Below are 25269 nucleotides of genomic sequence, written 5' to 3'. Positions count from 1 at the left end.
AGATTATTACTAGTTTCTTTTTTTTAAATGATAACATTTTAATAATACGTAGGCTATAAATTCAGGGAAGGAAAACATTGTTAAATTACAGACAATTTGAATAACAATACAAAAAGAAAATATCAATATTGGCTTGCATAAACAATTTACAGTTATAAACCGAATAATTAACTGAGTAAGAAGTTTTAAGAAAAATTTAAGTTTTAAAAAACATTTTAAAAACAGTGTACATTTTTTGTTATTTATATACTATACTAACTAGTCAACTAGAGTCACATAACTTGATAGCATCACTAACTTCTGCATGTGTAAAACTCGACCCAACCCCAAGAAACGCCCCACGAGGCTGCTGAAGCATCGATCACGGAGTGCGCGCCCGCGTGTGCGTTCATGATGGCGGCCGCTGGAGCGGCGGAGGCGAGCGTCAGCAGCGGTAGCAGCGACTCCTCGAGCACCGCGGACGAGGAGCGCGTCCGGCGACTCTTCCAGACCTGTGACGGTGACGGGGACGGATTCATAAACCGGTCAGAACCGACACACACGCGACACGCGCGTGCACTGAAGAGTTCACGCGCAGAGTAAACTTTGCTGATCGGATGCATCTGTTTGACGTCACGAGCGCTTGATACAAAAATGTTGCCGAATGTAACGCAACAATTTACCACAAAAGTAATGCGTAGTAACAAACAAAACTTGTAAGTTTATGAAGTTGCTTCGCGTGGCACTGAAGGTTTGTTCACGTCGGAAGTGACGGTAAATCTTGCAACTCATCCGCCAAATTTTACAGTTTACTGCTCAAGTTTCTGAACTGACTACTCGTAAAGTTACACTTTAATGCGTCGCTTAAAGGGGAATGTTATTGCATTTTGTGATGTCAACCCTCATGTTGAGTTTGGGGTCTGAGAGAGACCCACCGTGTCCTTTTATAAGTCTAGCCTAGAAAGGGTTAACACATTGGCGTATAAAGCTTACATTACTTCTGTTTCTGCATTACAACGAATGCATAACATGATTTTTATCATCCTGAAATGTTTTATCCAAACCAACTTAGTGCTTCAGTATGTGTGTTTACGAACCCACAACCTTTGCGTTGCTAATAAAGGGCTGTCTACCTCTAATTGAGCTACAGGGATATGCTGCACTTATTCTTTGTCATCAAAAAGAGAACAAAATAAAATTAAATAAAAATATATTCTGTTTATAAAACATTATTACTACCATTATTGTTATTTACTCAAACAACAAATGGGACTCTCAAACATAATTGTAACAAATTTTAATGCCAGATGTACTATACCGTAATGTATTGAACTCATCTGGTAAAATCGAATCATAAAAACTTTGTAGATTTTGGCACATTTTATATACAATATATAAACACAAAAAAGTCAATGCAGTTTCTTTATGAAACACTTTCTTTAATATCTCTGAGAATGTACATTATCTTTTTTATTTGTATATTTTCATCACTAACTATGCAGATGTGCCAACTATGCATTATTTCTTATGGAGAATAATCATTAACACCGGTCCTGTAGTAATAAAGGTCTGTTTTCTTCATTCGTCAGGAATGATTTGTTGATGGTGTGTCGTCAGTTGAACATGGAGAATTCTGTCCCTGAGATTATGGGTCAGCTCGGAGCAAATGAACAGGGGAAGATTTCTTTTGAGGACTTCACACGCTGTCGCATGCGGTTGTTCAATGAGATCCGTAAGGAAGAAGGACAGCTATCGCTTCTTTCCGGTGACACGGAGAAAAGGAAATGTCAGGAACACATCGCTTCGTGGCCAACCAGCAGCGATAATAGCTTAGGTTTGTTGTTTCTTTCTGTTTTAAAGGTAACATGAAATCAGACTTAACTTTATTTGCTTTCTTACTTGTAAACCGCCTGTATAGCTCAGTGGTAGAGGCGCAAAAGGTCATGGGTTTGAACCCAAGGAAAACCCATACAGATAATAATGTATACCTTGTAAGTCGCTTTGGATAAAAGCAGCTACCAAATGCATAATGTACTTCATCAGGGTTTTTTTGCACATTAACCAACAAAGTAGTTTATTGAGAATTAACATTAATGTAATAAGGTTACAACAATAATAGCAAATAACTATCGATTAACTTGGGACATTGGATATGCTCGAAAGTCCTTCATAAACCACTGCTGCGAATTTCCTGCTGCAGATCGCCCACTTTTACCATCCAATCCCTAATGGCTGAAATTAAGAGATGCTACACATTATTATTCTCATTGAACATTTTATATCTCTTAATGCATTTATCAGATTACACTGGTTAAATGCATCGCAGCCCTCTATTGATCAGTAGGGTGCATCCCTTCGCCCCCATCAAAGAAAATTCAGGACATAAAACAATCTCAAATTATATAATGTTGGTTAGCTTAAATTCTGAGGTTTAAATGCACCGAATTTATGGGACTGTGACCTCCTTGGCACCATCTCATGCCCCCCAGTTTGAGAACCACGGTTCTGGCTTTAAAAATGTGTTAATACTTTACAATAAGTTTGTATTTGTTAACAACTAGTTAAACTAGCAATGAACATTACTTCTACATCATTTATTCATCGTAGTTCATGTTCATTTCGGCATTTACTAATACTAATAATTTTAAACATTAAGCATTGTAATTGTTAACATTAGGGCTGTCACAATTATTAAATAATTGTTCAACCTCATCGCGATGATTTCAGATCACCGCAATGATTGCACATCTCTCTAAAAACACAAGGGGGAGCTGCAGCGCCTGTATAAATGAGACCGTATCTGATGGCGCTCTTAACTGCAATACCTTGCAAAGCCATTCAATACAGTGGAAAAACAGCATTTAAAGAAATGCTGCAAAACTTTGATAAGCAGTATGAACTGCCAGGAAAAACATTAATTTCCAAAACAGCAATTCCAAATTTTAGGAAGTGAAGGACGTTTAAGGATTTGTAAGGAATTGATTTTTTTGCTGCCACTACAGACATGTGGTCCAGTACTAATTGGCCTTAGTAGAATTGGCTAGTATTTAAGGCCTGTTCTGGTGTAGTTCGTTAATTTGATTGCATTTTTATTTTCAGTTATTTTAGACACTTTATTGTGTTTATTTCTTATGGAGAATTTTCAGTTTTTGAAAGATATATTCATTAAATAATTACTTTTAAATATGTGTTATGTGTATTCATATTTAGTGCCATGTAAACCTTGCAAAATATTTATTTTAAATAAGCACAACAAAGTGTGAAAATTAATTCATGAACAAAAAAATTATGAGAATTAAATAAAACAGACAATTAATCGTCATAACCATCAAAGCTCTAAAACAGGCAATTAATCGTGATAATCATCACAATTTATTAGGCAATGAACCGTCAGCCAAATTTCATAATCGTGACAACCCCAGTTAACATTAATTCATGCAATGTATTGACATTAACACTAACATTAACAAGAATTAATACATGCTGAAAACAGTATTGTTCAATGTTTGTTCATGTTAGTTAATGCATTTACTCATGTTTAATAATACAATCTTATTGTAAAGTGTTACCAGACATTTTTGTGTCATGGTTAATTCTTGACTGATGTATCCATACGTTCCTGCAGAATATCCCTCACATTTAAGCTCTGTTTGCAGTATGTTTTAGTCTCCTGACAGCTGTTTGTATATGCATGCATTGTTTTAGGTGCTCGGGAGAGTTGGGAATATGATTCTGGAGCAAGAGACTTAATGACTCCAGACCTGCAGATCTCACCTTTGCTTCAGAAACTAACAGAGCAACCCAAAGTACTGGAACCTTCACTTGACCTAAACCATCTCATGTCACAGTCGCAGGCCAATCACAGCGGTCCATTGAGCGGCAGTTATCTGGAGCTGGCCAATACGGTAAGTGGACTCTTAAAACACTTGCGTTATACATATACAGCTTTATCACACTATGAATTTGTTGTTTTCTATAAAAAAATAAAAGATGATGAACATCTCCAAAAAATCATAAAGCAACTCAAGAGCCCTGTTCAGTTGGGTTTTTTGTGTCCGTGTGTTTTTATGGTCTGTAGACGGCGCTCTGTTTCAGCATCTGTAATCTTCCACACAGATTGTTATTGTTATGGATGAGAGCGTTCCTGATTGTTTCCTATCTACAGTAGATCTTATTTCTCCGGCTTTGCTTCTTTGTTTTGGTTGTTTTCCATGAAGTCTTTATAATTTCATGTTTCAAAACCTAGTGATGAAAGAAAACCAGTTTTGTCTTGTCACAACACACTATCAGATCATTTGTATAGATTGGTCAAATATATCATGTTGCTTTGTGTAAGAGACTTTACAGATGAAGTCAAAATAAATGAAAGATATACTGAAAAGCTGCTGTTTGTTGTAACATCTGGTAAACGGTGGTTTCAGCCATCTGGTTTGTAGTGGAAGTGAATGTACTGAGCCTCGAGGTGGCTCACTACTGTAATCTATTTACTTTTATGTTTTTGTTTTGTAAATCACATTATTATATTAACTCACTCTACGGTGATCACATTATTCCCATCAGTGAACTTGTATTGAACCTGTAACATCCTTTAATGAATCTATAAAGGGTTTTATTTCCTTTATACGTAATACAAGGTTATAAGATTAATTTCTTTTGCTTTTTGGATTAAAGTATGACCCAAACTTGTACTTCAGTAGGGGTGGCCGATAAACCAGTAGGTATGATAAACCAATAGAAATTTGTCAACCTGTAGAAATTTTGGACCAACGTCACGTTGTTGTGCTCGTGATTATGCAAACTTAACGTTTGTAGATGTATTTAAGCACCACAGTTTTAAATCAAGTGATTTTAAGCCATTTGTGTGTGAGAGGAGCGCGTAAGCCGCGCATTCGCTGCTCATTGAGCTTGTGAGTATTTTTGCCGCTTTATCGGCCTTTAATTCACACATGCGTCAAAATTCCCATCTTTGCAAGTATCCTCATAAACATGACAATTTAGGTCTTAAAGGAATAGTCAATTTTCTTAAAAGAAAAATCCAGATAATTTATTCACCACCATGTCATCCAAAATGTTGATGTCTTTCTTTGTTCAGTCGAGAAGAATTTATGTTTTTTGAGGAAAACATTGCAGGATTTTTCTCATTTTAATGGACTTTAATAGACACCAACAATTAATACTTAACTTAACACTTAACAGTTTTTTTCAACGGAGTTTCAAAGGACTATAAACAATCCCAAACGAGGCATAAGGGTCTTATCTAGCAAAACGATTGTCATTTTTGAAAGAAAAATAAAAAATATGCACTTTTAAACCACAACTTTTCGTCTAGGTCGGTCCAGCACGACCTAACGTAAATGTGTAGTGACGTAGAGAGGTCACGTGTTACATATATAAAACGCACATTTGCAGACCATTTTAAGCAACAAACTGACACAAAGACATTAATTAGTATCAGTTGACATACAACAACGTAGGAACGGTCCTCTTTCAACACACTTGTAAACACTGGGGCGGAGTTTCGCGTTCGTCCTCTGTGACCTCTTGACGTCATGACGTATTGTGTGGGGTCACCTGGCGCATCACGACCAGATCTAGACAAGAAATTGTGGTTTAAAAGTGTATATTTGTTATTTTTATTGTCAAAAATGACAATCGTTTTGATAGATAAGACCCTTATGCCTCGTTTGGGATTGTTTATAGTCCTTTGAAACTCCGTTGAAAAAAACTGTTAAGTGTTAAGTATTAATTGTTGGTGTCTATTAAAGTCCATTAAAATGAGAAAAATCCTGCAATGTTTTCCTCAAAAAACATAATTTCTTCTCGACTGAACAAAGAAAGACATCAACGTTTTGGATGACATGGTGGTGAATAAATTATCTCGATTTTTCTTTTAAGAAACTTGACTATTCCTTTAAGAGAAAGTAAGCAGCTAAAAGAGAAAACGCATATGTAATGCTGCGTACACACCAAATGCAAGCGTCACGTTCCTCGTTCTAGATTACTCGCGGGATTTAACTTTGTGTCATGCGAATTTTTAGCTTGAGTTGAATATTTTCAACTTGCGCAAAGACGTGTTTAAGGCAAATAGTATGTGTTTTCACATCATTTGCATCGGCCCGCTGCGCGAGTTTGCATCTAATCGCGTCTATTTACATCTAATCGCGTCTACACTGCAAAAAATGACTTTTTTACTTTTTGTATTTTTGTCTTGTTTTCAGTTAAATATCTACAAATTCTTAAATTAAGATGTATTTTCTTGATGAGCAAAATGACCTAGGAAAATAAGTTTTTAGACAAAACATAAAATTTAAACGAATTTGTGCTTAAAACAAGCTAAAAAACTGCCAATGGAATAAGAAAAATATTCTTGAATTGTTTATGAAAAAAAGAAACTTTTTTCAAGAATTTTTTTCTTTTTCCATTATTTTTACTAAAAACAAGACAAAAATACTAAGTAAAAGTCATTTTTTCCAGTGTATTCATGTCTATTTGTGTCTATTCGCGTCGAATTGCGTCTAATCGCATCTATTCGGGTCTAATCGCGTATATTTGCGTCTATTCGTGTCTATTCGTGTCTATTCATGTCTATTCGTGTCTATTCGTGTCTATTTGCGTCTTTTGGCGTCTATTCGCGTCTATTCGTGTCTAATTACGTCTATTCGCATCTAATCGCAACTAATCGCGTCTATTCGCATCTATTCGCGTCTTTGCATTGACTTTGTATGTAATCTACTCGCACAAATTGTTGAATTCACGTTTGGTGTGTACGCCCCATTACAGAAATTGGATCGGGAAGTTTAGTCTTAAAGGGGAAGTTACCTAATTTAGCTCCTGTCTGTCACTCATGCTAAACAAACAGCATTGACAGATCATTTCACTGCTCTTGACTAAATCACTTTTCTATCTTTATTAATATATATTAGGGCTGTCAAAATTAACGCGTTAATAACGCGTTAACGCAAATTCATTTTAACGCCACTAATTTTATTAACGGAGATTAACGCAACGCGCAATTTCTGTTTGACCCTTGGTCCAGCCCATAGTTGAATGAACAGAGACGCAGACAAATGTGACTTTCTCTAAATGAGTAAAAGGTTTTCATAGAAATAAGAACATTAAGCAAATCGTCTACCAAATCCAATGCTCTAAATGCTCGTTGGACATCTGATATGATCTTTATTTATACGTCTGAGAGGTGTAACGTTACCGTCCTCCTAATGCTTAATCTAATACAAAAATGCGTCTCAATTCATTTTGGTTTCGCTTTTATGCATGACTTAGAAAATAGACTGCAGGACTTGATGTTAAAAGAGTCATTAAGAGAGATAAAGTTCGGTACCTGATTAATGTTAAAGAGTTATTAAGAGCGACAAGACTCAAAAGCGATCCCCTCACGCTGACTGACTGATATCTGAAGCGCGTGCATACAGACGCGCGAGTGCGCGACCCGGATATATAGACATCTACACAAAATTACAGTTTTACAAATATCTGTTTTGATAAGAATTCACGCAGGTAGGCTCTATAATCTGTTATGTTTTAAGTAAATGTTTGGTTAACTGTTGGGTAAAACTATCTGATGTGTAACATTATATTAGATCACTTAGATTTTAAGCAGTCTGTCTCAATGTCAATCAAACAAAAGGAAAAAAAGTTGAACATACATTGATGATGTTTTTGCTTTGTGTGTGCTAAATCTATTAGTTTTACCAGTGATTTTAAGGTATTGATGTGGTAATATAATGTATGGATGTGGAAATGTTTGTGGTAATTTGACTCTTTCAACTTCAAACACGTGTAGTTCTGTCATATTTTGTTATATTTCAACAAATCATGCATTGTTCTATGTTTTAATAGAGAATGTCAAAATATGAACAACCATTTTTTTTTTAATTTGCTAATTCCGACTCAATTTGCCAGCACATGTCACAAATGATGCAGCAGCAAACAAAAATGGAGAAAGAAAAATCTTCTGAAAGGAAAATTCATATACAAAACAATGGCTGGTGATTCTGTTAAAATGTAAACAGGCTGTTGTTAACATACATTTGCATAAAGCATCTATATATGTATATATGATTAGAATATTAAAAATCTGAAAAGTGTTAAATTAGGGTAAATTTAGAATGGATAAAAATGTGCGATTAATTTGCGATTAATCGCAGTTAACTCATGAAATCATGCGATTAATCTAGATTAATTTTTTTAATCTATTGACAGCCCTAATATATATATATATATATATATATATATATATATATATATACATTATTATGTATTATCCTTATTTCACCACTGACTGTTTATCTTCAGTAAGCTTTTATTTGTTTTTTGTTTCTTTTTTATGCATGTATGGGTTTTTTGTAAGAATTAAGACAATACTTTGTCATTAAAGATTTTATAACACATAAACCTTATTAAAAGAAAAGATACTCTACCATGATACATGTTGTTACCATAATATAAAATGAATCCTATTGTAATATAAGATTTTGGTCGTATCCCCCGCCCCTACCACTAAGTTTTGTTAGATTTCTCCTCCTTATCATGATGATGATATCGGTAATGCACAATATTCATTAAAGTGATTGCAGGAGATGTGATTTACTGCCATGGATTCTCTTGAGGTTTGTGTGTGTGTGTGTGTGTGTGTGTGTGTGTGTGTGTTCAGGGTGAGTCGTGCTGTGATTGTTTTGTGTTATCAGCATCTTCTGGCTGCTCCACACTGACATATGGAAACTATTAGTGTAAGTGACATTTGTGTGTGTGTGTGTGTGTGTGTGTGTGTGTGTGTGTGTGTGTGTGTGTGTGTGTGTGTGTGTGTGTGTGTGTGTGTGTGTGTTTATAGTGCTAGAAGAATGTGTCTGGAGTCGTGTGATGGTTTTACCGGCTCTGATGTGCTGTTGTATGGCTGTTATAGAGTAGATCAGGTTACTGAAAGCGTTTGAGAGAACATTATGAGCAAGCTGTTCTGTTGCGATGCGTCTCTTTTTATGCGGTTTCTGCTGGTCTTTTTTTGGATATTTGCTTCAACAGCAGTGTAAGGTGGATTAATGTTGGTTTATGTCTGCATTGTCAAAGCAAACACATGCTGTACTGCATATTTTGTTAAAAGCTCCACAAGTCATCTACTGTAGATTGAGTTCAGGAAGATTTATTGAGACTCAGTGCATTAGGGTTTGTTTTTTTGCCGGAGGTCACAGTTCTCTTCATTAGAAAGTTTATATCAAGGTTTTATTGCGTAGTTAAAGATGGTTTGTGGGAAAGCGTGCTTCCCGTTTTATGTCCGGCTTTTTTTCGGGCTAATTAATTTCTTTAGGAATGTGGAGGTAAAAAGAGTGTTTTGTGTTTTACGGCAGAACCGAAGAACAGCTGCTATAAGTCGTATATATGCTCACATTTGTGCGCCTCTAGGCTTTTTTTATATATTTGAGTTATAATGAGATTTAAGGGTTAGCCAAACAGCGGTGTTGTAGAGTAAGAGAGCAGATTTCCTTACGGGTTGACTCTAATCTCTTATGCTCTCATTACACTAATGCATGTCACCCATTTGTCAAAGTCACATTTAATGGAGCCGCTGCAAACCAAATTGTTCAATTCGTGTCACTTTAAAGTCTTCAATATATAGATTGCGCCTAGTGAAGGATTGAAATGTTTCGAACAGGGACTGTTTTTAACAATTCGTGGTTGTAATGTAACATTTAATGATAATATTAATGAATGCTTTGCATTTTCTCATTTAATATACATTTTTATAAATTAATCAAAAGATTCACATCCTAGGCTCATCTAAATTAATGAAATGGTCTGTTATTACCTTATTTGGAAGGGTCATTAATAATAATGTTGAGCTCTGCTCTGATTGGCTGTTTCTCAGAGCAGCTCCTTCAGTAGGTCTGTGTGTGTGTAAACAGATCTTATGTTTGAGTCTGTATCAGATTTTGAGGAATAATCAATTGTCTGGAGATTGTTAATGAACGTTTCTGAGTGGTACGTTTGTGTTTTTTTTCAGTTTGGACCTGCAAAACTGTAACGTCAATAGTAGAACTTCAGCCAAAACGCTAGCATATAGCATTAACTAGCATATAGCGCTAACTTTGTTTTTAGCATTGTAACAACACTGTAATTTATTGTGTAATTTAATGTTGGGGGCTCAACTGTAACGTCCCAGTTGGTGTTATGTTGAGATTGGCCTATTTTTCAGCTATCTTTTGCATGCACAAGTAGGACAATTGTTTGACCTCATCGCGATGATTTCAGATCACCGCAATGATTGCACATCTCTCTAAAAAACACAAGGGGGAGCTGCAGCACCTGTATAAACGAGACCATATCAGATGACTTTTAAAAATGTGTTATGTGTATAAATATTTACTGCCAGATAAACCTCGCAAAAGATTTAATTTAAATAATCACAACAATCTGTGAAAATTTTTCATAAACATAAACATTTATGAGAATTAAATATCAAAGCAATAAACATTCAATTAATCGTCACAATCGCCACAATTTATTAAACAATTAACCGTCAGCCAAATTTCATAATCGTGACAGCCCTATGCATGAGGTTTACATAAGAAGGAGTAAACAATCGTGTTTAAGGCATGTACACAATTTATTATTCATCTATGCCAACATAAATACAGTTTTACATTCTATGGCACCTATTATATTGTCAGCCTGATGAATCATAAATATTTTGGTATTCTGTGTCCAAAATAAAATATATAATTATAATAATTATAAGTGTTAGCATTATGAATTATTGATTATTTTTATTTTATTATGGTGTAATGTTGTAAAACTCCCATATGAAAATAGCCTTTGGTGCTCATATGGCATTAAAAATAAATGTATTCTGTGTCCTAAAACTTTGTTTGCTTTAAATCAAAAGTGTGGTCTGGGAATTTGGACCTCACTTTGTCTTCGTCTAGTTAGACATGTTAAACAAAACATGTTTGAACGTTTATCCTAAAGTTTGACCAGATGTCTTCTGTCAGTCGTGTTAAGAAAGTGCCGGCATTCAGCTCAACACAGAGTAAAACCTCCATGTGCTTAACACAACAAGATCAACCAATCCAATCATGCCGTGAGCTGATCCACGATGCTTTCCACACCATTAGTCTCATGTCATTATTGGGTTAGTTAGGACTAAGAGCCTCTCTGATGTTGACACAGTGATCCGACTAAAGGCCAGCAGTGAAAGATGAATCGGTTTGACATTTGTTTAAAATCTGTTCATATTTGTGCACTTCACACTTGTTTATTTAACATTCACTGAAACATTGAAATCTTATTCTATGTATTATTTGTTAACTGATCTGTTGGTGGAGATATGTGATGCATGTGTGCATTTGGTTTGGGCTCAAGTCAGATCGATCATGTAATTTAGGTTGTTGTTTTCTTCAGGTTTTTTGTGCCGTCTGCTGTGTCAGGCACTTTCTTTAACACAGACTCGTGGATTTTGCTTGACCAGAAAAGTGTTTTGTGTGTGCTTATCCTTTAGAAAACAGATGTAAAGAAGCATCACCATCATGGGAATGGTTTGAAATGATAAATGGGAATTCTGTTGACGGCACAAAGGTTTATAATTACTTCACCAGAACGACTTAGTGACATCTCCTTCCTGTATTTTTTATTTATTTTATGTATTTTATGCTTACACCTGCAGTTTTTTACAAATAGACTAAAATAAGTTGGATTTCATTCAACAGTCTCCATTCACTCTTGTTGTATGAATAAAAATGTACATTTTGAGGCTGTATATCTTATATTTGCTGTTATGAATGATAAATCTGACATGATGTCTTGAGTCAGATTTAAATACTTTACGTTGTGTAATTTTAAGGAGGATCTATTGACAGAAATACAATATAATATACATAACTATATTATCAGTGGTGTATAAAGACCTTACATAATAACCTGTATTGTTTTTATTACCTTATGCTACGTACACACCAAATGCGTAGCATCGCGTTGCCCGCTCTAGATTACTCACAGGATTTAACTTTGTGTCATGTGAATTTTTCCCTCGAGATGAATATTTTTAAGTTGCGCAAAGGCGCGTTTGAGGTGAATAGCGTGTGTTTTTGCGGCAATTGCGCTGCCCAATTCGCATCGCCCCGTGCGAGGACTCGTCTAGTCGCGTCTTTACATTGACTTTGTGTGTGATCTACTCGCACAAATTGTTATACCCGCGTTTGGTGTGTATGCCTCATTATGCCATGTACACACCAAATGTGTAGCATCGCGTTGCCCGCTCTAGATTACTCGCGGGATTTAACTTTATGTCATGCTAATTTTTCGCTTGAGTTAAATATTTTCATCTTTGTTAAATGGCGCATTTGAGGCGAATAGCACGTGTTTTCGCTGCAATCGCGCCGCCCAATTTGCATCCTTTGCATCGCCCCGCGTGAGGACTCATCTGCCTTGACTGCGGAGGAAGTAGATTTCCGCGACGATTGCGTATTTCCGGTCATAAATACGGAAGTTGTGAGTGAGGTCTATTTACAATCTCACCACTAGATGCCACGAATTAATCTACACAGTGGACCTTTAAGGTGTGACGGTTATGAAGATAAACTTTTAACAGTTGTTGTTTTTGTTGTTTATCATTAAACATCTTTATCATGTGGTGTCTTGTGTGACAAGACACAACGGTGCATTTGCTGTTGCATTCTGGGTAATTGATAGTGTAGTCGTGATTTCCAGACCACTGATGAGGGTGTGAGGCCATACTGGGCGAGTAATTGTGCATAACAGTGATATTCCCGACTGAGTGGATTGATTAGATGTGTGTGTGTGTGTGTGTGTGTGTGTGTGTGTGTGTGTGTGTGTGTGTGTGTGTGTGTGTGTGTGTGTGTGTGTGTGTGTGTGTGTGTGTGTGTGTGTGTGTGTGTGTGTGTGCGCGCGCCCAAGCGAGCGAACACAAGTGAGAGAGATTGAAATGGAGAAAAAAAATTGACTTGTTGATAAAATTGTAAACATTTTGCTGTCTTCATATCACAATTACTATTTATAAAAAATATGAATATATATTTTAGGAAAAGGGTCACTTTGAGTAACAGTTTGAGTAAATGAAGACAGATTTCTTGTTTTGGGTAAATGATTTTTTGAGATGTGTCAAATTCACCTGTGTACTTCACTAGAGGGAGCTGTTGAATTATTAGACACAATTCAGTATGTTAAAACATCAATATTTGCTTTCTTTTAGCAGAAAATACTTCATATATCTCTCTACATCAAAGTAGCTTAACTTAAAGTGATAATCCAGCCAAATATTAAGATAACCCCATGATTTACTCACCCTCAAGCAATCCAAAATACATTTGTCCCTCATCTTTCAGACGAACACATTTGGAGTTATTTTAGTAAATGTCCTTACTTTTCCGAGCTTATAATGGTGAAAAACAGAGATCAGGGAACAACTTTTGACTTTAAACAGAGGTAATCCACACGGCTCCAAGGGGTTAATAAAGCCCTTTTGCGGGTAATTGATGCAATATCATATAAATATCCAAATTTTAAACTTTATAAACTATAATTGCTAGCTTCCGGTAATGACGCCATCTTAAACGTAAGTGTTTTTTGAAAGGGACTTTGGGACGTACCCATGGCAGCAAGCGCGTACTACGCTAAAACGTATTAATCACTTCAGTCCAAGATGGCACAGTTACCGGAAGCTAGTTATTATTATATAGTTTTTTTTAAGGTTTTAAATACAAAATCGCACGCAGAAGACCTTTGTTAACTCATTGGAGCCATGTTGATTGCTTCTGTAAAGGATGAATGCACTTTTTGGGGTTAAAATTCAGAAGTTGTTCCCCGATCCATGTTTTCTACCATTAAAAGCTTGGAAAAGTAAGGACATTTACTAAAATCACTCCAAATGTGTTCGTCTGAAAGATGTTGGTCATATGTATCTCGGATTGCTTGAGGGTTTGGATTTACTGTTGATCTGTACCCTGACCTTAATTTTTTGTGTGAAGGATGAAAATCCGAATATAAATGACTGGGGCCACACTCAATTCAATTTTATTTATATTGAGCTTTTCATAATTGTTTAATTGTTTCAAAGCAGCTTTACGTTGAAAAAAATCTATACTTACCACCTATTTAATTCATAATTTTTGTCCAAAGTGAGTGAATGGTGACTGACAGCTAAAGCGATGACAGGAAGACTAAAGGAGATGTTTAAAAGAATAGTAATGTTATGTCCAGTGATGATGCGGTACATCAGGCTGAGCGATTAAAAAAAACAAACAGAGACAGTCATTCAAATGCACTTATACTGGGATTCATACGAGAAGATATTTTAAAATCAGAAAAACTACACACACTTCCCCTTTAATGATTATATAAATAAATTAAAGGCAAGACTTGAAAGCAGAAGTGAGTGAGAGAGAGAAAGAAAGAGAGAGAGAGAGAGAGTTTGTAAAGATTGAATGAGCAGAGAGGAGAAAGAAGATGAGCTGAAAGTGACTGATCATATTCCAACAGATTGACGTCTGACAGACACACACTCAGTGTGTTCTTACACACAACATACACACAGATTCAGACACACAACACACACACAGATTCAGACACACAACATGCATACCGTACATACACTCAAACACACACAGATTCAGACACACAACACACAGACAGAGAGATTCAGACACACAACACACATACACACTGATTTAGACACACAACACACACAGAGATTCAGACACACAACACACAGACAGAGGGATTCAGACACACATACACACTGATTTAGACACACAACACACACAGAGATTCAGACACACAACACACACACAGAGGGATTCAGACTCACAACACACATACAGAGCGATTCAGACACACAACACACACACACAGAGTGATTCAGACTCACAACACACATACACACTGATTTAGACACACACGCAGAGATTCAGACACACAACACACAGATTCAGAAACACAACACACACACAGAGGGATTTAGACACACAACACACATACACACTGATTTAGACACACAACACACACAGAGATTTAGACACACAACACACACACACAGAGGGATTCAGACTCACAACACACATACAAAGCGATTCAGACACACAACACACACACAGAGGGATTCAGACTCACAACACACACACAGAGGGATTCAGACTCACAACACACATACAGACTGATTTAGACACACAACACACACATATTCAGACACACAACATGCATACATACACTTAAACAAACAGAGATTCAGACACACAACACACACAGAGATATTCAAACACACAAACACAGATTCAGAGGCACAACACACATACATACATGCAAACACAAACAGATTCAGACACACAACACACACACGGAGCGATTCAGAAACACAGCACACATACAAACTGATTTAGACACACAACACACACAGATTCAGACACACAACATGCATACAAACAGAGATTCAGACACACAACACACAAAGATATATTCAAACACACAAACACATAGATTCAGAGGCACAACACACATACATACATGCAAACAGAGAAAGATTCAGACATACAATGCACACAAATACACACAGATTGCGCACACACACACAAATTCAGACACACAACATGCACACAGACTCTTTCATACACGCACAAAAGATGCACACACACACAGAGAGAGAGAGAGAGAGTCAGACACACAACAGGCACACACAAAGATTCAGACACACAACAGGCACACACAAAGATTCAGACACACAACATGCACACACAGATTCAGACACACAGCATGCACACACAGATTTAGACACACAACATGCACACACAGATTTAGACACACAACATGCACACACAGGCTCTTTCATACACACACAAAAGATGAACACACACAGATTCAGATGCACGCACTCTCTAAAACACACACTTTCTCATACACAAATACACTAACAGACTCTCAAACACATACACCTATTTAGACACAACAAATGCGCACTCTCACTCACTCTTTCTCTCACACACAAATTTTTTTACACACACAAACACACTAACTGACTCTCACACATTGATTCAGACACACTTACACACACACACAAGACACACTGTCCTGTGGCCCCATGCAGCTGTGAGGCCCAGAGGAGCTCTCTCTCTCTCTCTCTCTCTCTCTCTCTCTCTCTCTCTCTCTCTCTCTCTCTCTCTCTCTCTCTCTCACCCTCACTCGCTCGCTCACTCACAGGCTGTGTGTGTGTGTGAGAGACGGAGCAGCGCAGAGCTGCTGCCGGGAGTCTCGTGCTGGCTTTCGGAATGTGCGGAGCAGTGTGTGGATTTAACTCGCTCTAGTGTGGATTACTGCTGGAATTGCACTTGGAATACTGCAGGATTTTCATTGTAAAAACAAGGATGTGTTCCTCTCGGAGCGTGTGGATTACACAGGCAGGAGGAACCTGAGAGCGTTTTTCTTCCGATCAGAGGCATCTGCCCTTGCGCTCGCACCAGCAGTGGGTCACTATCCCTGCATTAGCGATCTGCCACGAGAGTTTGGAGACCATGAACTCTGGAGTGGCAGTGAACGGCGGAAGGGAAGCGTCAGTCGATGGACAGGAGGTAAGAGACGTTAGAAAGAGGTGAAGGTCTGTCCTTGAGAAATGCAGCGCTTGTCTAAAACAATCTTTGGAGTGCATGTCATCTCCTGCCCTCCTCGCTGCATTAACACGCTAAAGAGACGCGTGTCAGGACATCTTCAAACGCTCCGCTGACACACTGAAGACTTTTAGTCTCTGATGGGTCGTTGATCTTGTATGGCCGTGTCTCTCTTAAACTTCAAAAGGTTAAACACGCGGTGACGTTGAAGGAATGTGTCTGCATGCTCAAAGTCTCATTCTGCAAACTAAAATAAGAGAAAGGTTATTGAAAGGCTAGACCAATAGGTATCAATGGGTGACATTTGCAGGCATGTCCTGATGGGATGTTTCATGCCATAACATCATGCATAGTTAACTAGTCTAATCGGCTTTTGAAAGGAAGAAGAAACTCTTTCCATATCTTCTGTTGTGCATTAAAGGCTTTGGTGCAAATGCATCTATCACATTCGTGACTACATGAAATATGGATTCACTTGAGGCATACAGGGATGTTGGATACAGTGCATATACATTTGTATAATTTTGTTTAATAAATAATTATGGTTTGGTGTTGGGTCCAGGTCCAATATGTCGCTGGATGTCCTGAAGATCTGGGTTTAGATTTATTGAGTATCTAGTGTTTCAATTCTTGATTAGGGATTTTCTTCAGATAAAGGGGGCGGCAGAAGAAACAGCTGTCTCACTCCACTTGCTTGTAATAACTTGTCTGTGACCTTGCATGTCTTTATGAGTTCTGTCTCTTAGACTACAATCTTGTCATCCAACACCAAAGGACATGAAAACAATACTTAATAGAGAGCACTTTTAACATAAAGCTAGCGTAACATTTTAATTGGCCGAGCACGTGTTTGTCTAAAATCTGGAGGTTGAGTTTATAGGAACAGCTGGTACTTGTCAAGTAACTCCGGTTGTGTGGCCGAGGGAATAAAAGCCTGAGGATGTTTACAGCGGTTCACATGCATTGATCTGGGATGTTTTAGACGTGTAGGGTCTTGAGGATTTTTCCAGCAGAACGTGTGCCATGCTGTCCATTATAACAGATAACAGTTGTGTTAATGTTTAAAATGTGCAACTATTATCATGTGTATCCATAATACATTACATATAGTTCCTTGATTTTTTTTTTGAAGCCCATCAATCATTATATAAAGTTTTTCGGCGTGCCCCCCAGTTTGGAAACCACTTAAATTAAGTAATTTATATCTTTCCAGTAGGTTAATATGTCTTTTAAAGCGAAGTTATAGGTTTGGGAGAGAAAATGATTCATATTTTGAGCATATTTATCTGTAAATTGTATTTGAATGTAAACAGCAACATGCAGGCTCCACATCGATATCCAAGATGATAATTGGTTATTTAATATGTAATTACTAATAATATGTACCAACTTCTGCGTGCTGCCATTTCATATCTAAATGTATTTACAATAGCAATTAATCGCAAATAATCGTTTGCAGAATAAAAGTTTTTGTTTTCATCATATATATGTGTGTGTGTGTGTACTGTGTTTAATAATTATGCATATATAAATACACACACACACATGCATGTATATATTTAAGAAATAATAAATATACATATAATTATTAAACACAGTACACTCACTTATATGATGTAAACAAAAACTTTTATTCTGCAAACAATTAGTTGCGATTAATCGGTATGCAGCCCTAGTTTACAATCAAACACAACGTTTTAAAGGCTGAATTCTAGTTAGAATATTTTTTCTCACAATCGTATTGTTTCATTTCAAACAAGTGGCACTATTTAATGCTTCTGTATAGCTCAGTGGTAGAGCATTGCATTAGCAACGTAAAAGGTCATGGGTTCAAACCCAGGGAACACACACGCACACACATAAAAATGTATACCTTGTGTTGGATAAAAGCGTCTGCCAAATGCATAAATAAATAAATAAATAATGCCATTACAAATCTAGGAAGAGTCAGGATATTATATAATATTAGTGCTGTCACAATAATTACATAATCGTCTCATTGCGATTGTTTGACCTCATCGCGATGATTTTAGATCACCACAATGATTGCATATCTCTCTAAAAAACACAAGGGGAGCTGCAGCGCCTGTATAAACGAGACCGTATCAGATGGTCTTCTTAAATGACAGTTTTTGGAAGATATATTCATTAAATAATTACTTTTAAATGTGTGTTATGTGTATTAAAATGTACTGCCAGATAAATCTTGCAAAAGATTTAATTTAAATAATCACAACAATGTGTAAAAATTATTTCATGAACAAAACAAAAAAGAGAATTAAATGTCAAAGCAATAAAACAAACAATTAATTGTCATAATCGTCAAAGCCCTAAACAGGCAATTAATCGTCATAATCATCACAATTTATTACACAATTAACGGTCAGCCAAATTTCACAATCCTGACAGCCCTATTTAATATAACTCTTAAAGTGTTCATCTGAAAAAGAAAGTCATATAGGATTAGGCATTAAGGTAAGTATTTTATGGGCTAATTAGCTTTTTGCAGTGAACAATTCCTTTAAAATATCCAAAAATTCATTAGCATAGTGTTTTTTTTTTTAAATGTAGAGATATGTACCGTTTGTCCGCATTATCCTCGGTTTATGTTTTAATGCACAATAATTAATCTGTGTGTTCGGCATCATGGTGTGATGCGCAGACGAATCAGCGTATGTCATCAAATTGTCATGAGAGCGACTCGATAGTACTGCTTTTGTAGCTCTTTGTTTGTACACTTTAATGTCACCCTCCCGATCTGCGCAGCTGTAGTAGTTGTAATTTCTTTCAGTCTACCTTATTGGCTTTTGTTGTGATAATTATAAATCTTTATTGCATTACATTTAGGGATGCACCGATAGGATTTTTTGGGCTGATACCGATACCGATTTAAACAGACAACTTCTGGCCGATGCCGATACTGATATTAAACACTTGTATACAATACTATAGAGTTGGTCTATTAGCTAGTTTATTTCTGCATCAAATTATTTTTACTGAACATGGATTGGATCTAATTAACATTCACCTGACCAACATAATAAGAGAGGCACAAATTAAGCTAAAACAAATATAAAAAGACAGCATGACAACCTTCAAAGGTGGTTTTTGCTATTCAGCATTTATTTCATTAACAACATTAACAAATTTTTTACATATAATGGATTTCGTTATGCAGTTAATTAATAAACAATCGGTATCTGCCTTTCTCGTGCTATTGCCGATATGCCGATGCTTTCAAATTCATCAAAAATCGGCCGATAAATATCGGTGGCCGATACATCGGTGCATCACTAATTACATCATCTGTGAACATGACGATGATAACTCACAACGTCATCAAGCTACGCTTCTATTGGATAAAAAAACATAATGTGCCTTTAAATGATAGTCTGACGTTTTTGTTTTTTCATCAGGCTTGAAGTTTGTGTCTGGTAATGCAAGTTTTTCGTTTTTTTTTTCAAAAACCTGTTGTAATCGACAGCAAGCAATGCTCCGAGTTGGCTTCAAAGGAACTGAACTGTTGTTTTCTGCAGGGTTTAATGTCTTTATGCGTTAGATGACAGGAATGCATCGTTCTCACGCTAGACGGCTTGTGTCCTCCTCCGGCCAGGAGACACAAGACAGGCTTCTCTTTATCTAACGTTCAGTGTCTTTCCTCCCTGCAGGCAGGCAGCCAAAAGCCAAGTGTTGTTTGATAAGCACAGGGTTGCTGTCTATTTTTATCTCTCTTTTACCTCTTATGCTGATTTAGTGCCTGCGTGCAGCCTTCTGACTTTGAGCTTTGAAAGCCTCTTCAGATCAGACGATTTCTACTCAAACCTTTTTAAACAACCTTTCAATGGTTGTAAGGTCAAAGCCTCGAGCTGTTGAATCGAGACTAATGTTGAGACTCTGGAGATGAGTTTAAAGCGAACATGTGAAAGTGCTGACTCTCTTCTCATCACAAATCCAAGGTCTTTGTTTCACCGATGTCCAGGGAAAACAAGCACAGTTCAGTGAGCTAAAAACATTTTTATTCAGCGATGACCTCAGTTACTGTATCTGCTTCACACTTAAAGAAAGAAAAAACAGATCATGGAGCCTATATGGAGACCTATGAAGTTAAATTTCTGTGTGAATTGTTTGGTGTATATTATCTATTTTTATATGAAGAGTTCAGATGCAAAACCCTCTAAGTGCGTCTGGCATGTTTTTTTTTTTTGTAAATCAGACTGTTTAGGTTTACTAATTTCACTTAAAGTGCACCTATTTCATTGCTAAAAACAATGTTATTTTGTGTATTTGGTATAATACAATGTGTTTGTGTGGTTTATGGTTAAAAAACACATTATTTTCCACATATCGTACATTTTTGTAGCTCCAGATTTCACTCTCTTCCTGAAACGCACAGATTTGAAAGCTCTGTGTCTCTGATTGGCCATCAAATCTGTACGTTGTGATTGGCCTGAATACCTCTGACGTCAGCCTGAAACGTGACACTCCTTACCATGTTTGAAAGATTCACTCACAATGCAATGCTGACAGAAAATATCTTACAGGCCGTGAGTCCAAAGCGGGAGGGATTATGATAATGATTGTCTTACATCACCAATCCCAGGAAGTAAACTGTTGCCTACAATCCGTGTGTTTGTTGTAGTCCAAGAAAAGAGATTTACGTTACAGACGATAACTCGCGTCATTGTTTACTTTGGGGTTTGTACGTTTGGCATATTGTTAAAGGACAAGTTCGGTATTTTACACTTAAAGCCCTGTTTTACTGTATTTTTTTAAGAAGAAAGGTTATTGTTATAGGAAGGTTATAGGAAGAAAGTCGGTTATTAGTATTAGTAGTAGTATTAGTAGTAATTGTATAGTATATTGATAGTATTTTGCCATTTCATTGGTATTTAAAGGATCACTCCACTTTTATAAAAAATCCTCCTAATTTACTCACACCAATGTCATCTACGATGTTTATGTCTTTCTTTGTTCAGTCGAGAAAAAATAAAGTTTTTTGAGGAAAACATTCCAGGTTTTTCTCCATATAGTGTACTTGAGTGGACCTCAATAGTTTACAGTTTCAGTGCAGCTTCAAAGGCCTCTAAACAATCCCAACCGAGACATAAGGATCTTATCTAGCAAAACAAGCGTCATTTTTCGTCAAACCACAACTTTTCGTCTTGCACTAGCAGAGCGGCGCACCAGCGCGACCTTACGTATTACGCAATCACGTCGAAAGGTGACCCATGACGTATGTGAAACTACCCCTCCAGTGTTTACAAGTAGCGTTCAGATGTTGTTGTATGTGGAATGATAATAATTAATGTCTTTGTGTCAGTTTATTGTTTAAAATGGTTTATTGTTGGAAAAAGTGTGCGTTTCACATATGTAACAGGTGACCTTTCGATGTGATTACATAATACGTAAGGTCACGCTGGCATGTCACGCGGCTAGTGCAAGACAAGAAGTTGTCGTCATATTTTTATATATTTTTTGTGAAAATGACGATGGTTTCACTTGATCCCTTATCCCTCGGTTGGGATCAATAAGAGCCCTTTGAAGATGCATTGAAACTGCGAACCGCTGAAGTCCACTGAAATGGAGAAAAATCATGTGATGTTTTCCTTAAAAAACAAAATTTCTTCTTGATTGAACAAAAAAGACATAAACTTCTTGGATGACATGGGGGCGAGTCTTTCTCCGCAAAAAATGCATGAAAGGTTCTTTGCAAAAACCTTTTGGACAAGACATAGTAAACAGTTGCCAAATCACTAAAGAAGCACTGCAAGCGATGAAGGTCAGGATTCAAAATGTAAAAATGAACAAACACATTAGTGGGCACAGTAATACCTGTGGTAATGCCAAATTCCTGTCATCTTCTGTAGACTTAAGAGGACTTTGCTGAAAAATCAATGTGGCGTTTAACAGCTTATGCAAACAAACCTATATTTCTGAATGGCCTAAAGCCAGGATTAGGCAGATTTGAAGCAAATGTATTTGATGAATGTATAATACGTTAATCATGCAAACACATAATTGAGTTTATTTTCTACCTCATATCTTCAGCCTCCTACTTGAAACCCTGTTGTGGTTTGTTTTGATACGGATGCTGCTGAATGAATTGTGACCTGGGACAAAATAACATTGATCCCCAAATTTCTCTTCTCTTAAATACTCATTAAATGCTCTTGATTGTTAATTTTGGTTAAAATAAACCTGTAAGATATGAAACATGAAGCTATTTTTCTCATGATTTGTCACCAGACTGTCAGACTCTGAGCGATCTCAATCTACTTGTTGCCTCGCTTTATCACTTTCTCTTTTTCACCACCAAACGTTTGAGCTGTGTACTAATGTCCACTTATTTACCGCCACCTCGAGGGTCAGTCTTCCATCAGACTGACAAACGGTCGTGCGGAAACCCCGCGACCTATCATGGCCCATGCAGTAGTCGGTAGATTCGTGGGTCATAAAGCTCTCCGCTCTGATCGATGTGAAGGAAGATTGTGAAAGTGGTGTCAGCGTTGTTCGTTCCTCAAAATGAAAAAAAGAGAGGTTGTGTTTTTTTTTTGACGGCTTGGGCGAGCTGCCACTTTGATTTATGGATCTTCTGTAGGCAAGACAAACTCACTGGAGAGGAAAGAGGGTTAGGCCGGGTCTCCGGCGCAATTTACCGACCTCTGCTTGAGGAGGCCTGAACAATGAGCTAGTGTTTATATGAAATCAGGCTTTTATTTAATATCAGTTTAAAGCAGGATTTATTCAACACTGGGGGCTGGTTTATCTGCAAAACATTGGTTGGGCACCTAGGCTTGAACGCATTACTTAATAACGTTAATGGATTGATGTTTAAACGCAGTGTTGTACCGCAGAGCCAAACCTTTTCCAAATAAACGAAACTAAATTACTTGCAGATTGAATTCTTATTAAATGACGGTTTAATAAATAATAATAATTTGTCACATTTCATGACATTTAGTAAACAAAACTATAAGTAATTGCATCTTATTAGGTGAATAAGAAACATGTGCTGAACTCAATTTGGTTTTAGTGTTTTATAATCCTGTGAGGCTTTGACATAACAATGAATGTTTACAGTCAACCCTAAATCTTGAATCACTTCTATTAGATGAAATGAACGTGTTAGTGCTTCAGCCAGTTGTTATTAGATTTACCGTCATCAGTACTAAATGCTTTTCTGTGTCCAGTACACCAAATCCAAAGAGCTGTTTACAAATCTCATCAAAGATAGATGCATTTTACCAAATGATTTCATTTGTAAGTTTTTGTAATAATGAGTACTGTGGCAGATTTTAAGACTAATAATTGATTTCATAGAAATGCAGACACTCATATTGGTTATAGTTAGCATTCGATTCGCTTACTGATCACTTTTCTAGATTGAGGATACGCTGCATTGCATAGAGCAATTCCTCTCAGCCATAACATCTCATCTATTTATAACATTCATACAGATGCTGGTGTGTGTCACTGCTCTAGTGTTGTGTTCAGAAGTGTGCACTGGAAGTGTATTTTTAGTGTGCACTAGAAGTGTAAGGTATGTTAACGTTTTACTTTCAAGTGGAGAAGTGTGTGTTTTAGCATGTTCTAGAAGTGTACAGTATGTTTTACTTTGCCGTAGAGAAGCATTATGCTATAGTGTGCACTAGAAACAAATACATACAGTAGATTTTACTTTCCGATATAAAAGCATGTGCTTTAGTGTGCACTAGAAAAGCATGTGTTTAGCATGCACTAGAAATGTAGAGTATGTTTTAGTGTGCACTAAAGGAAATGTGCTTTTGCGTGCACTAGATGAACACAATATGTTATAGTGTTAACTAGAGCAGTGTTTCCCAACCCATACCTACGTGGCACCACTCCCAGGATGTTTTAGTTGTCTCCCTATATAAAACACCTGATTTAACTCATCAGCTTGTTAATTAGGAAGACATCTCCAATATTCTGGGAGGAAGCTGATGAGCTGAATCAGGGGTGTTTCATATAAGGAGAGATCTAAATCATCCTGGGAGGGGTGCCACATAGGACTGGGTTGGGAAACACAGAACTAGAGAACATGTGTTTAGTGTGCACTAGAAGCGTAGAATATGTTTTAGTGTGCACTAAAGGAAACATGCTTATGCATGCACTAGAAGCCTACAGTATGTTTTAGTGTGCACCGGAGAAGCATGCATTTTAGCGTGCACTGGAAGCGTACAATATGTCTTAGTGTGCACAAGAGAAGCATGTGTTTTAGCGTGCACTAGAAGCATACAGTATGTTTTATTGTGCACTAGAGAAGCATGTGTTTTAGCATGCACTGGAAGTGTACAGTATGTTTTATTGTGCACTAGAGAAGCATGTGTTTTAGCATGCACTGGAAGTGTACAGTATGTTTTAGTGTGCACTAGAGAAGCATGTGTTTTAGCATGCACTGGAAGTGTACAGTATGTTTTATTGTGCACTAGAGAAGCATGTGTTTTAGCGTGCACTGGAAGTGTACAGTATGTTTTATTGTGCACTAGAGAAGCATGTGTTTTAGCATGCACTGGAAGTGTACAGTATGTTTTAGTGTGCACTAGAGAAGCATGTGTTTTAGTGTGCACTAGAAGCGTACAGTTTGTTTTAGTGTGCACTAGAAAAGCATGTGTTTTAGCGTGCACTTGAAGAGAACAGTATGTTTAAGTGTGCA

General features: G+C 36.9%; 1 protein-coding gene across 3 annotated transcripts in view; it reads left to right on the top strand.

The window, feature by feature from the left end:
* Window positions 1–276: 276 nt before the first annotated feature.
* mcc (MCC regulator of WNT signaling pathway) overlaps window positions 277–25269 on the top strand; it is a 93177-nt gene continuing 68184 nt past the window's right edge. Inside the window, exons 1-3 of one of the 3 annotated variants that reach the window (XM_073860239.1) lie at window positions 277–524; window positions 1569–1813; window positions 3685–3884. In XM_073860239.1, coding sequence (XP_073716340.1) covers window positions 391–524; window positions 1569–1813; window positions 3685–3884 — 579 coding nt within the window. In that variant the 5' untranslated portion in view covers window positions 277–390. Of the gene's footprint in view, window positions 525–719; window positions 754–1568; window positions 1814–3684; window positions 3885–16194; window positions 16560–25269 lie in introns of those variants that run through there. The other 2 variants (XM_073860240.1, XM_073860241.1) reach the window with 2 other exon arrangements.

The sequence above is a fragment of the Misgurnus anguillicaudatus genome, chromosome 22 (genome assembly GCF_027580225.2).
Source record: "Misgurnus anguillicaudatus chromosome 22, ASM2758022v2, whole genome shotgun sequence".
NCBI lineage: Eukaryota > Metazoa > Chordata > Actinopteri > Cypriniformes > Cobitidae > Misgurnus > Misgurnus anguillicaudatus.
This window is presented reverse-complemented; position numbering and strand designations above follow the sequence as displayed.